Here is a 13,414-nt window from a genome sequence, read left to right as displayed (position 1 = left end):
ATAAAAGATAATAGTAATCTACCTCATGTAACTGGGTGGATGCAAAAGCCCACACCTTTTATTGATAGCTAAACTGTGTCATGCATTTGAGCATGAAAGTCTATCCACTGAGAGCGACCCGAGATGTCCAGAGATTATAACGGGTAATCTGATATAATCCCAACAAAGGAAAGTCTGACTGAACTACTCCGGCTTGTGGAAGACAATAACTTTATCAATATAAAAGAACAATTATAAAACAGATTTGGGTTAACAGAAGATCAATTCGATTCACAATTCAGTGAATTTTTATTTAATAATTTTGTTTGTGATTTGATTAACAACAATTTGAATAATCAGTATTACATTTATATTTATATATATATATATATATATATATATATATATATATATATATATATATATATATATATATATATATATTTAGGACAAACTACTAAAAGTCTTTAAGTACCTAAATACTTAATATGGTCCATGTATGACAATATGAAAACAGGTAATTAAAAACATTATTAATAACTGCACTTATGGCTGTTTAATTTAATTCTATTTTAATTTTGTTTTCTTGGTGGAAAGAAAAGACCACAAACACACTGTTTTGCAATAATGTTGAAGTGATTGTGCATTATCCTTTACGCATGTAGTCTTACATATTAAATCTACACAGGATTTGACATTTATTGAAAGATTTAATGTACCTGAACTATTGAATCTGTGGCCACATCATCTGGCTGTGGTTGGTCAGTTTGGCTGTCAGTCATTATAGGGGCGGGTCTACAGCAGATCATGGTCACAGATACAGGAAGTTCTTTCAGTATGTCAACAACCTCTTTATGATTCTCTCCTCTGAGAGGAATGCCATTCACCTGAACAAACACACACACAATGTATGAATATTCAGAGAATAATGAAGAGATGCATACATTATTATTGGTGTCAATCTGTGTATTTATGCTTTATTAAAAATATTCAACATTTTTGTTATTCATCAAAGAATCCAGAAAAATAATATCACGGTTTCCACAAAAATATCAAGCAGCACAACTGTTTTCAACGCTGATAATAAGAAATGTTTCTTGAGCAGCAAATCAGCATATTAGAATGATTTCTGAAGGATCATGTGATACTGAAGACTCGAGTAACGATGCTGAAAATTCAGCTTTGCATCACAGGAATAAATTACATTTTAAAATAAATATATACATTACAATAACAAATATTATTTTAAATTGTAATATTTCATAATATGACTATATTGGACTTTTGATCAAGTAAATGCAGCATTGGTCAGCAGAAAAGACTTCTATTAGAAAACATTAAAAACTCTTAAGACTCCAAACTTTTGAACGGTACTGTATATTTCTGATTAAGGTCTATATTGTGGTTAAGCCCTTATTCCAAAAAAGACATTTACATGCCTCGTAGCTATTGGAATATTCCAGGATATACAGGATAATACAGTTAATACAGGCATAAGCCTACTGTCTTGTTCGGATTTCTAGAAATGAAAATCTCGGCTTAATTTAGTTTAGCTTATTTGATTAATTAAAGACATATGACACATACGCAATCAAAATTGGGCCAAATTCCAAAAATAATTAGAATTTTTTACGCATATTGGTGGTCATTTGTTTCTTATGGTGGTGACCCTGTTGTGTGCTGGTTTTACCTCTAGCAGTTCGTCTCCACTACAGATCTTTCCAGATCGTCCGACAGGTCCTTCAGGAAGTATGGAGCTAAGGAAGTGATGGCCAGCACATGCATCCAGACTGATCCCTAAACCGCTGTTCTCACTAAACTTCTCCACTTGAGCCACCTGCACATACACAGAATGACTGAATCGTTCAAAAAACATTACAAACCTTAAAAAAGCCCTCATTTACTCCAGCATGAGCCACAGGTGTAGTCTACTTAAAAAAAACTAAAAAAAACACCTTCACTCCAAATATACAAACAGATTTTGATGTTAGTGGTATCAGATTAAGTATGTTCAAGAACATTACATTCAGTTTGAACATTACATTCAGTTTGCAGTTTGCAAATATATTATTTCCATAATAAGTACTCTTTTTTTTTTAAAGTATACTAAAGTGTACTTTTTCACAATGGTAAATATAGGGGCAATAAGAGGCACTCTGAAGTTATATGATCTTGAAATTTAAATTAAATGTTTTCAAACTATTCTTCATGTAAAAAAAAAAAAAATAAAAAATCCAGGCATAAAGATCTGACCATGGTCTGAATCAAAACTGGATTGGTTTTAGTATAGTGTGTGATTGTGTGGATTTTTTTATGTGTGATGGTAATGAAATTATTCACTTTTCTGCAAAAACTTTACAACAAGTTAGCTAACGCAACAAGTTAACTGGCAGAAAATTTACTTTGAATAATTAATAAATAATTAGATTTCACAAGTGCCTACTGGTTAAGTACATCTAATATAAATCTAAATCTAAAAATGAATCAAATTTCTGATCATTGAACTGCACATGCCATGTGCTCCAGTCACTTCTCATTTACATAATAATAAATAACCTATTCTGTGACAGCAGTATTGGGAACAACAATTATCTGTTATAAATAAATGACAAACTTTACACATAAATACCAAATTAATTAAAATACCTATCAATTAAATTAGTTAATAACTGTTAACAGTATTAGTTAATAACATAGGGCAACATTATTAACTATGAAAAGGAAATTAAAGAGACACAATAAAAATGTATAAAGGCATTCATTTTATTTATTTTAAATCATACTCAGTGACAAAGTCCTAATAAAAAAAAAAAACAGGCATAAACGAGTTACTCACAATGACTTCACTGCAGACGCTGAGCTCATTCTGCCACTTCTGCAAAAGTTTGTGTTCCTCCTCCGAGCTCAGCTTAACAGGACCTGAGAGAGACATGACAACATTATCTGCCAGTCTCTGCATGTCAATTCACGGATATCAGTCGCAAAATGGCAAAAGTCTCTCACCGTCACGTCTTTCTGGAGTTCTGACGGGTTGAACTGTGACAGACTGAGGTTTGGCGTTTTCCTCTGGTGTGAGAAACAGTCTCTCATCTACACACACAGACAAAGACAAAAACACAGTGGCATCAGTGATGTGTGACCCTGTAGGTTTGAACTCGCTTTATATAATAACAGGCTTCTTAGGATTGTGATGAAAGGATGAGTGAGGATTTTTTCTCTAAATATGGTGCAGCGGTTGCGGGGCTTGCACACACAAAGAGGATCAACCAAACTTTCTTTCTCTTTCTTATTGGGTTAAAGTTAGATCTCAGTTCTGGCTTTACATTTCTGTTGTAATATCTTCAAGTATTCTCTCCATATTTATGTATTTATCAGGAAAGGGTTTGCCACATTTTATGACCCCTGGATTTGCACCAATATCCAGAACACAACAGAGCACACTGTAAGGAATATTGTACTGTACGTGTTCACAGCTACACTATACCTTGCATTTCCAGTGTGATGAATAAATTGGAAGAGATTTTTAAGATCTCTCTTCTGAATCTTCATTTGAGCAGATTGCCAAAGTTATTACACACGTTTCTGAGGAATCTTAGCCCATTCCTCATAAGCAATGGCCTCCAGTTCAGTAATATTCTTGGGTTTGCGTGCTGCAACCGCCTTCTTCAAATCCCACCAGAGATTTTTTATGGGGTTCAAATCAGGTGACCAAATCAGGTGACTATGTGAATCTTCCAAGACTTCTTCTGCAACCAAGCCTTGGTGGAATTTGAGGTATGCTTGGGATCATTGTCCTGTTGGAAGGTCCAATGACGCTTCAAGCTTCAGCTTCCTAACTGATGGCATGACGTTTTCTGAATGGATTTCCTGATACTTCAATGAATCCATCTTGGATACTTCCACTCAATGATACTTCCACACTCAATGATACTTCCACACATTGCAGGTTTCCATCGGATTTGTTCATTGCAAACAGTTGAAAGTCTGTCAAGTTTGCCAGTAAACCTGATTTGCAATTTGCAATGGGGGTTGAATAATTTCGATTACAACTGTAGCTTTTATAAACATGCCTTAGAAAATAAATAAATACATAAATACTGGTGTGCATTTTGAGACAAAACAATGGCACTGACATATTATAACATAACACAGAACATAACAGATGCAGACTTTCTTGCTCTTGCGTCTCATGAGGTGGAGGAAAGGCTACTGGCTGACCAGAACATTTGTAATATAGTTTGGTCTGGGGTGCAGTATAGCTCTGAAATCACCTGGAGCAAAGTCTAAGCAGAAAGAGGCTACTGACAGGGCCTGAAAGTCTCCTACTCTCATAAGCGAAGTCAATGTTGGTAAGAGAGCCACCTTAAGGGTCAGCATTTTCTCAGAGACTGACTCCAATGGCTGAAATGGTGCTTCTGCTAATGCTCCCGGGATCAATGCTAGATCCCAGGAAGGAACTCGCGACCCGCAGCTACCGTGTGGCACTGTGCAAGAACCAAGACACCAGAGGATGTCCTCCAACAGAAGCTCCATCTAAAGGTATGTGGCTAGCTGAAATGGCTGCCACATAGACCTTTAGAGTAGCTGGGGTCAAACTCATTGAAGACATTCTTGAAAAAAATACAGCACTAAACCAACACGGGTTGAAGTGGCACTGCTCGCACCATGATCCATTTTAAGGCATTCAGCTTCCTGGTGGAAGGAGCTCTAGAACTCAGAACAGTCTCAACAACCTTGGTTGAGAGACCAGAATATATTAGCTTTGTAACAACTGAAACAAGTCAGACACAATTATTTGTTATAGTTTAACAAATGGAATTTAAAACTCACTCTGGGATCTGTGGCCCCATCCCCCAAACAGGGCAAGAAGGTCTTAGGCCGTGTGTCCACCAAAGCGTTTTTACTCGCGGCTGGCGTGTTTTTTCAATTGTTTTCAATGGGAGCGCCGCGTTTTTAAAACGCCATGAGCGTAACGAGGCGCTGAGCGTCTTTTTCACGCTGAAGCGCTGAGCGTTCGGCGTTTTTTACTGGTCGCCGAGAGTTGAAGAATGTTCAACTTTTGGTAAAACGCAGCGCTCATCACTGTCACTTTTTACCCAACCGTCCAATCACAGTGGAGGAGGGGCGGGACTAATACCACACGGACCAACCGCGTCCGCCACATGATTCTGCTTGTACAACGTCAACAGATGACAACAACAAGCATAATAACGGAACAAAATCAAGAGCCAGATAAAATACATTACATTGTATTGACATTTTAATATAGAATCAACACAGAAACAAAATATGTGTGAAATGAGATACTAGTAAGACTTTCGCGGATATTCCGTATCATAACAAGCAAAGTGTCTCGGTCTCAACCGTCTCAACTGAAAAAACGCTGCGCTGCCAAAACGCTCTCAAGTGCCCACAGCTGAGCGTTTATAGCAGAGCGCCTAGCGTTTTCAGCTGGCTAATAACGCTTTGGTGGACACACGGCCTTAGTGACCATGACCACGATCAGATAAGTTGTTTTTATGACTGTTAGCAATGTGAGCAGGGCCCCTGCCACAAGACCTACAGACATTAGAACAGACTTTCCTGCATTCATTTATCGATGAACTGATTAACATGAAATTATCTGCATCCCAGAACATTTTGTGAATGATTTACTGTCTTGTGTTGTGTCTTTTAATACTATTATCTTTTGATACTATTATCTCTTTGATACTATGTATTTTAGTAGAGAACCAACGGTCAATGTAACTTCACCTATACCATGTTTGGTCTCTATAAATTGGTACTTTGAAGATCGAAATGATTGAGTACATGATATGCCGATAGCTGCGCAACATATTAGTATAACAAGAATCTTTCTTAGTTTCGTCATCAGAAACCAATCCAGCTGCCATTGCAAATGAGCACGCTTAGAACAAAGATTCATAAATCAACCACAGAGGAATCTTCCCGCTTGGAAATTCCACCCTTCTCATTGGTCAAGCAAACCCAGAGAGGTGGGGCCTTTCTCAGGCTTTATTAGAGACAAATCCACAGTGACCTCTTCTCTTCTGGCCTCTACTGCTGTTTCTTCAAGTTGATACTGTAGGAGATGGAGATGGAGGTGGGAAGGTAGCTCTCGGCCAGATGTTAAATATCGATTTTCTTAGATGGAGAGACTTTCTTTTTATCGGGCCACTCCAGACTCAAATTGGCCACAGCAAGAATAACACCCTCAAGCAGATCCTCGAACGCGACACCTGAATGAGAGGACTGCTCAGCCGAAGCATCCATCATCTATCTGGAGCTTCAAGAGCTTGTGATCTGCTATCAGGATGCACTGAAAATGTCAGAAACTCTCAGTAGCGGCGTTCAGTTCAAACCGGAGTCGGACAATAATACCTACAGAGCCAGAGAATATATGCTGCATGGAGATAGAACAGGTATAGTTTAGTTTAATTACGGTTAACTTATGTTGTCATCTTCTTTTTATCCACTACAAGTTTGCTGTAGCGGACCCGGTCCGAATGATGGCAAAAACTTTGCCACACGTCACACAAAACATGAAGTGATCGTTGTCACTCCAGAAAATCACCGCAAGAGTTGAATAAACAGTACAAGAAGTGCGCATTAAAGTCTTATCCACAAACTCTCTCTCTCTCTCTCCCTTGCATTATCATCAACATACACAGTGAATTACACAGAAACACTTGTTACAACTAACAGTACTTATGTTTTTTCGGGGGTGCTTAATAAACTGGTAAACTTTATGTCCTTAATACAACTCCTATGAACTGTAATAAAGTGCGCACTCTCCCTTTCATTACTGCCATGACCAGTAGCCTATCGCTCCAGAGACTGTAAGCTGGATCACAAACTGATCCATCCTCGAGTAACAACTTCAACCACGGTGTTCTCAGTGACTCAGATCCTGGGAGTCTATGGAGACTCTTATGTTCCCTATCGTCCGGTCACTACGACGTACGTCGAGGTGAACGACGAATAGGAATCTCGCTAGAGAGGCCAATCTACTTCGAGTGAAACTAAAACAAGCCAATACACATTGGCGTGCAATCATTTGCATCAGCTGTGCAGCCTCGCAGCGCGGGTATTTAACGAGCAGCTGGTGCGATTGCACTTCAGCTTTTTGCTTCGGAGCCAAGCACTTCGATGCGTTCTACAGAGAGTGTGACTTCAAAGACGAGCCTTATTTGGACCTCTCCTTCCCGGTGCGGGCGTTACAGCACAGCAGTGCGAGCAGTCTTCTTTTCTTTCTCTCTTCTTTTTCTCTCTTTTTTGTTTTACATATACTGAGCAAACAAAAAAGCTGTTATAACAGCTGGTAAGGTGCGCCACCAGAGTGCTCAAAAGCTGCTCTTACAGCTGGTAAGACCTGCCAGCAAGAGAGAGAGACAGCGCACAGACAGGTGCACATTCCTGTCTGTGTTCGCAGTGACTGTTCCCCTGCGTGTTTCAGCACCAGTGAGAGCAGTCCCTAAAAGAGCTTACACAGATAGAGAGCGTCTTTTTAAAGATGACTTTCTATCTGTGTGTTTCTGGATGCGGTCGTTACCTGGGCTCACGGGATGGTCACAAACGCTGCCTCGTGTGTCTGGGCATTAAACACGCTGAGGCAGCGTTGGTGGATGAGTCATGTACCCATTGTGGGAAGATGACCATCGCAGAGCTGCGGTCGAGACTCACGTTCCTGCAAAGGGGCGGAGTCCCCGTGCCTCTGCCTCGATCCAATCCTCCTCAGAGGGTTGCTTTGGGCAGTGACATGGGTGACCTGAGGATCACGGTGAGCGCGTCTCCTTCGGGGAACCAACCCCCTAGGAGCCCTCACCGCTCTCATGCTCCGCAGCCAGTTGAGCCCCCATTGGAGAAAGCTGGACCATCCTCGCGGTGTGTACCGGTTGTTTCCTTTGGGGCTCGCTGTGAGGATCAGATGTCGATCGCTGCATCGGAGGGTGGGTCAGACTTCTCCGCGGATGACGACTCGGCGCCGTTACCTCCTTCGGGTGTGTCAACAGTGCCTGAGACGGACCCGGAGATGATGGCCATGCTTTCCCGGGCCGCCAACGGGGTCAGGCTCGTGTGGAATCCTCCACCGTGTCCCGAACCCTCGAGGTTGGACGATTGGTATCTCGGGGTGGCGCGCGCTGGTTCTCAGCAACCCACCTCAGTGGCTTTCTTCCCGGAAGTGCATGAGGAGCTTACGGGGACGTGGACGGCACCTTTTACTGCCAGAAACCGTTCCGGTGGCTCCTCCTCCCTCACCACCCTTGATGGCGGGGCGGCTAAGGGATACACGCGTATCCCGCCAGTGGAACGGGCCGTTGCCATGCAACTGTGCCCTAACTCCACTTGGCGCGGAGAACCGTGTCTTCCTTCCCGGGCCTGTAAGTACTCGTCGGATCTAACCAGCAAGGCTTACAAGGCCTGTGGGGAAGCTGCCTCTGCCATGAACGCCATGGCGTTGCTGCAGGTTCAGGTTTACTGAAGAACCTGCACGAGGGTGGTCACGATCCCCAAGTTCTTCAGGAACTTCGCATCGCGACGGACCTCGCGCTTCGTGCGACGAAGGTGACCGCGCGGTCGGTGGGTCGTGCGATGTCTACCTTGGTGGTCCAGGAATGCCATCTCTGGCTGTGTCTGGCCGACATGAGGGAGACCGACAAGCTCCAGTTCCTTAACTCCCCCGTGTCCCAGACCGGCCTCTTCGGCAACGCGGTCGAGAACTTCGCCCAGCAGTTCTCGGCTGTACAAAAGCAGACTGAGGCCATCAGACATATCCTGCCGTGGTGGCCAGCTGCTGCCACCACCCCACCGCCTGCGGCCCCTCAGTCTGCTCGTCGCCGAGGGCGGCCTCCTGCGTCTGCCCCTGATCCCGCGCCGCCGCAGCAGCCTCCATCTAAACGGCGCCGTGGAGCCAGTCGCAGACGGGCCGCCCCGTCCGTCCAGGACCCCGCTAAGAAGGGCGGCAAAGCCAGGAACAAGCGGCCCTAGGACGGGTGACCCAGAGATGGCAGGGACTGCTCTCCAGGAGACGATGACCGCATCGCTACATCCCCCGGAAGAGGGCCGGGTGGAAAATCCTTGTTTTCCTTTTGTTTTTGTTCCGCCGCTGGCCTCAAAAGAATCCTCACCACTCTCATCCGCCTCTTCTATCGACAGCAGGCAGCAGTGTGCAGTTCGAGAACGCAACCAAGCCGCCTCCTGCACCTCCGGCCTCCTGGAACCAGGTAAGTGTTGCACAGCACACTCAGACTCCGCTATGGGCCGCCTCCCAGAGAGAGCCTCCCAAGCCGAGCCCCTGTGTTCCACCTCGCTGCCCCACTTCGGGTACACCTACGGTCCCTTTGGTCCCGCTTGTAGGGTCTCTGTGAGCCTGGCTAGCGCTCCCCAGTCTGTCTCGCTGGCTCATTCGGACCATCAGGCTCGGCTATGCGATTCAGTTCGCCCGGTGTCCCCCAAAGTTTCGGGCCATCCACTCCACTACAGTGAGAGCAGCCGATGCCCATGTCTTGCGCGCGGAGATCGCAGTCCTACTGGCGAAGGACGTGATAGAGCCGGTCTCTCCAGTCGATATGAGGTCAGGGCACTACAGTCCCTACTTCATTTTACCCAAGAAAGGTGGTGGGTTACGACCGATCTTGGACCTGCGAGTTTTGAATCGGAGCCTTCACAAGCTACCGTTCAAAATGCTCACGCAGAAACGCATTTTCGAATGCATCCGTCCCCAAGATTGGTTTGCAGTGATCGACCTGAAGGACGCGTACTTTCATGTCTCGATTCTTCCTCGACACAGGCCGTTTCTGTGCTTTGCGTTCGAGGGTCGAGCATATCAGTACAAGGTCCTGCCCTTCGGGCTGGCCCTGTCTCCCCGTGTCTTCACGAAAGTCATGGAGGGGGCCCTTGTTCCCATGAGAGAACAGGGCGTTCGCATTCTCAACTATCTCGACGACTGGCTCATACTAGCACACTCTCGAGATCAGTTACGCGAACACAGGGACCTCGTGCTCAGGCACCTCAGCCAGCTGGGCCTTCAGATCAACTGGGAAAAGAGCAAACTCGCCCCCGTGCAGAGGATCTCTTTTCTCGGTATGGAGTTGGATTCGGTCGCACAGACAGCGCACCTCACAGAGCAACGCGCTCAGTCGGTGCTGAACTGCTTGAACACATTCAAAGGCAGGATAGCGGTCCCACTGAAATTCTTTCAGAGGCTCCTGGGGCATATGGCAGTGGCAGCAGCGGTAACTCCGCTCGGGCTGCTCCATATGAGACCGCTTCAGCACTGGCTTCACGGCCGAGTCCCGAGATGGGCGTGGCGTCACAGCACTCACCGGGTGGCAATCACACCGGAGTGCCGCCAGACCTTCAGTCCGTGGTCAGACCCCTCGTTCCTCCGGGCAGGAGTCCCCTTGGAACAGGTGTCCAGGCATGCTGTGGTTTTCACAGATGCCTCTGCCACCGGCTGGGGTGCCACGTACAACGGGATGCCCAACTGCATTGGCACATCAACTGCCTCGAGTTGCTAGCAGTACGCCTCGCTCTGAGCCGCCTAAAGAGGCCGCTACAGGGCAGAGACGTGCTGGTCCGTACGGACAACACTGCGACCGTTGCGTACATCAACCGTCAAGGTGGTCTACCCTCCCGTCGCATGTCGCAACTCGCCCGCCATCTCCTCCTTTGGAGTCAGAAGCATCTGAGGTCGCTTCGAGCCATGTATGTCCCCGGTGCGCTCAACCGTGTGGCCGACGAGCAATCACGAGCTGTGCTCCCGGGAGAATGGCGACTCCACCCCCAGGCGGTTCAGCTGATCTGGAGAGAGTTCGGAGAGGCTCAGGTAGACCTGTTTGCCTCCTCAGAGACCTCCCACTCCCAGTTGTTTTACTCCCTGACCAAGGGAACACTCGGCACGGATGCACTGGCACACAGCTGGCCCCGGGGCCTCCGCAAATATGCATTTCCCCCAGTGAGCCTACTTGCACAGACCCTGTGCAAAGTCAAGGAGGACGAGGAGCAGGTCCTTCTGGTGGCTCCCTATTGGCCCACCCGGACTTGGTTCCCAGAACTCCTCGTGACAGTCCCTCCCTGGCCCATTCCTCTGAGGAAGGATCTTCTGACTCAAAGACGGGGCACCCTTTGGCACCCGCGTCCAGACCTCTGGAAACTCCATGTCTGGTCCCTGGATGGGACGCGGAGGTTCTAGGTGACTTACCCCCAGAGGTACTTAACACCATCACTTCTGCGCGAGCGCTGTCTACGAGACGTGCGTACGCCTTTTAGTGGAACCTGTTCATCTAGTGGTGTTCCTCCCGCAGAGAGGACCCCCGAAGATGTTCGATAGGGTCAGTGCTTTCCTTCTTGCAGCAAGGGTTGGAGCGAAGGCTGTCTCCCTCCACCCTTAAAGTACATGCTGCTGCTATTTCAGCATATCATGACCATATAGATGGCAAAACAGTTGGAAAGCACGACCTGGTCGTCAGGTTCCTTAGGGGGGCGAGACGATTAAATCCTCCTCGTCCTCCCTCCATACCCTCTTGGGACCTTTCCCTGGTGCTTCGAGCACTTCAGGATGCTCCCTTTGAGCCTTTGCAGTCAGCAGATTTAAAGCTTCTCTCCTTGAAGACTTTGCTGCTGATTGCACTGGCCTCGATCAAGAGGGTAGGGGACCTGCAAGCATTTTCGGTCGACGAATCGTGCCTAGAGTTTGGGCCGGGTGACAACCATGTTGTACTGAGACCCCGGCCTGGCTATGTGCCCAAGGTTCCTACCACTCCCTTTAGAGATCAGGTAGTGAACCTGCAAGCGCTGCCCCTGGAGGAGGCAGACCCAGCCCTGGCTTTGCTCTGTCCCGTTCACGCTCTTCGTATGTACGTGGACAGAACTCAAAGCGTCAGGACCTCAGACCAGCTCTTTGTCTGTTATGGAGGCCAGCAGAAGGGAAAGGCTGTCTCCAAGCAGAGGATGGCCCACTGGGCTTTCCCTTGGGCTAAGTCCCATTATTCATATGCAGTACAACCCTCGGGTTAGTCCATATGTCTATTCCCACATAATTCTCCTTAAGAATGTGGCTCCCGCAGCGTTCCCCTCCCTCAGATCGGGCACGCTTTCCCAGTGTTATCCAATAATTTCTCTGTATGGGTTATAACGGAACAACAGTGACGGATACTCTCGGTGTAAGACCTCTCCTATCGTCCTTCCAGGCAAGGTGTGGAGGCTTACACAGGGCGCTGGATGGGGTGCAGCAGCTGTGGCGCTTTGGTAGGGATTCCTATTCGTCGTTCACCACGACGTACGTCGTAGTGACCGGACGATAGGGAATGTCTCGGATACATATGGTAACCCTCGTTCCCTGAGGGAGGGAACGGAGACGTACGTCCATCTGCGGCTACCCGCCGGGGCGACCAGCTTTCAGGCTTGGCTCCTCAGCAAAAAACTGATGTGCAATCGCACCAGCTGCTCGTTAAATACCCGCGCTGCGAGGCTGCACAGCTGATGCAAATGATTGCACGCCAATGTGTATTGGCTTGTTTTAGTTTCACTCGAAGTAGATTGGCCTCTCTAGCGAGATTCCTATTCGTCGTTCACCATGACGTACGTCTCCGTTCCCTCCCTCAGGGAACGAGGGTTACCATATGTAACAGAGACGTTCGTTGGTACATCCAACAACAGTACGTAATGTTTTTTGGCACAGACATTGTATATCCCCAGCTGCTACAGCGAGTAAACAGAAATAGCGGAGGGCTGCGGCTCACTCAGGGCGGGATCTATACTAATAGGACAGATTGTTACCGATCATGGGCAGGGCTTCCCTGAAATCTGAAACCACGAGTTTGGAGAGATTGTTAATTATTTATGGGGATTATAAAAAAAAAAACTGCTTGTTTACACACACTGTAGACACACATCGGTGATCAAACACCTTACAAAAATGAATTTTGCATAATAGGTCCCCTTTAAAGCACACAGCTCATACAGACTATATATTAATTTAATTAAATTGCAGCCTTTTGCACTAAGCCATATCGTGGTGTAGATTTTATTTCATTTTAATTGTGCAACCTTAACCCTTGTGCATCAATTTAAAAAAGTTACTCATAGGTCCAAAGAGGACAAAAATGTCCATGTCAAAAAACGGTCATAAAAAGTTGAAGCTTGGGAGCACAGACTTAACTTTGGTATCATTTTAAAGAATACCCTTGGCAGATTATTGCTGAAGTTAAATTTTTTTTATAAGTAAATCCAAAAAAAAGTTATATAGGTTTAAGTTTATGAAAATTATTTATGAATATTATTTTATATAAAATATATATTTTATGAAACAAGTTGAACTCTAAAACGGCTAGAAAATCAAAGCCATAAATCTAAATAAGTTGTGTTCCAAATTTGAGGTTGATATCTCAAAAAATGAGCTTTCAGTAAGATTTTGTTTGGGCGCAGTACCAAA

At 45.8% G+C, this 13,414-nt stretch overlaps 1 protein-coding gene across 18 annotated transcripts in view; it reads right to left on the bottom strand.

Moving 5' to 3' along the window:
* The window catches only part of mpdz (multiple PDZ domain crumbs cell polarity complex component), a 105,228-nt gene that overhangs the window by 46,534 nt on the left and 45,280 nt on the right, over positions 1–13,414 (bottom strand). For all 18 annotated transcript variants that reach the window (XM_079867831.1, XM_079867843.1, XM_079867842.1 and 15 more), the window contains exons 12-15: positions 2,983–3,069; positions 2,816–2,898; positions 1,670–1,816; positions 699–866 (exon numbers count right to left, since the gene is read on the bottom strand). In XM_079867831.1, coding sequence (XP_079723957.1) covers positions 699–866; positions 1,670–1,816; positions 2,816–2,898; positions 2,983–3,069 — 485 coding nt within the window. The remainder of the gene's footprint in view (positions 1–698; positions 867–1,669; positions 1,817–2,815; positions 2,899–2,982; positions 3,070–13,414) is intronic.

The sequence above is a fragment of the Squalius cephalus genome (assembly GCF_949319135.1).
Source record: "Squalius cephalus genome assembly, chromosome: 3".
NCBI lineage: Eukaryota > Metazoa > Chordata > Actinopteri > Cypriniformes > Leuciscidae > Squalius > Squalius cephalus.
This window is presented reverse-complemented; position numbering and strand designations above follow the sequence as displayed.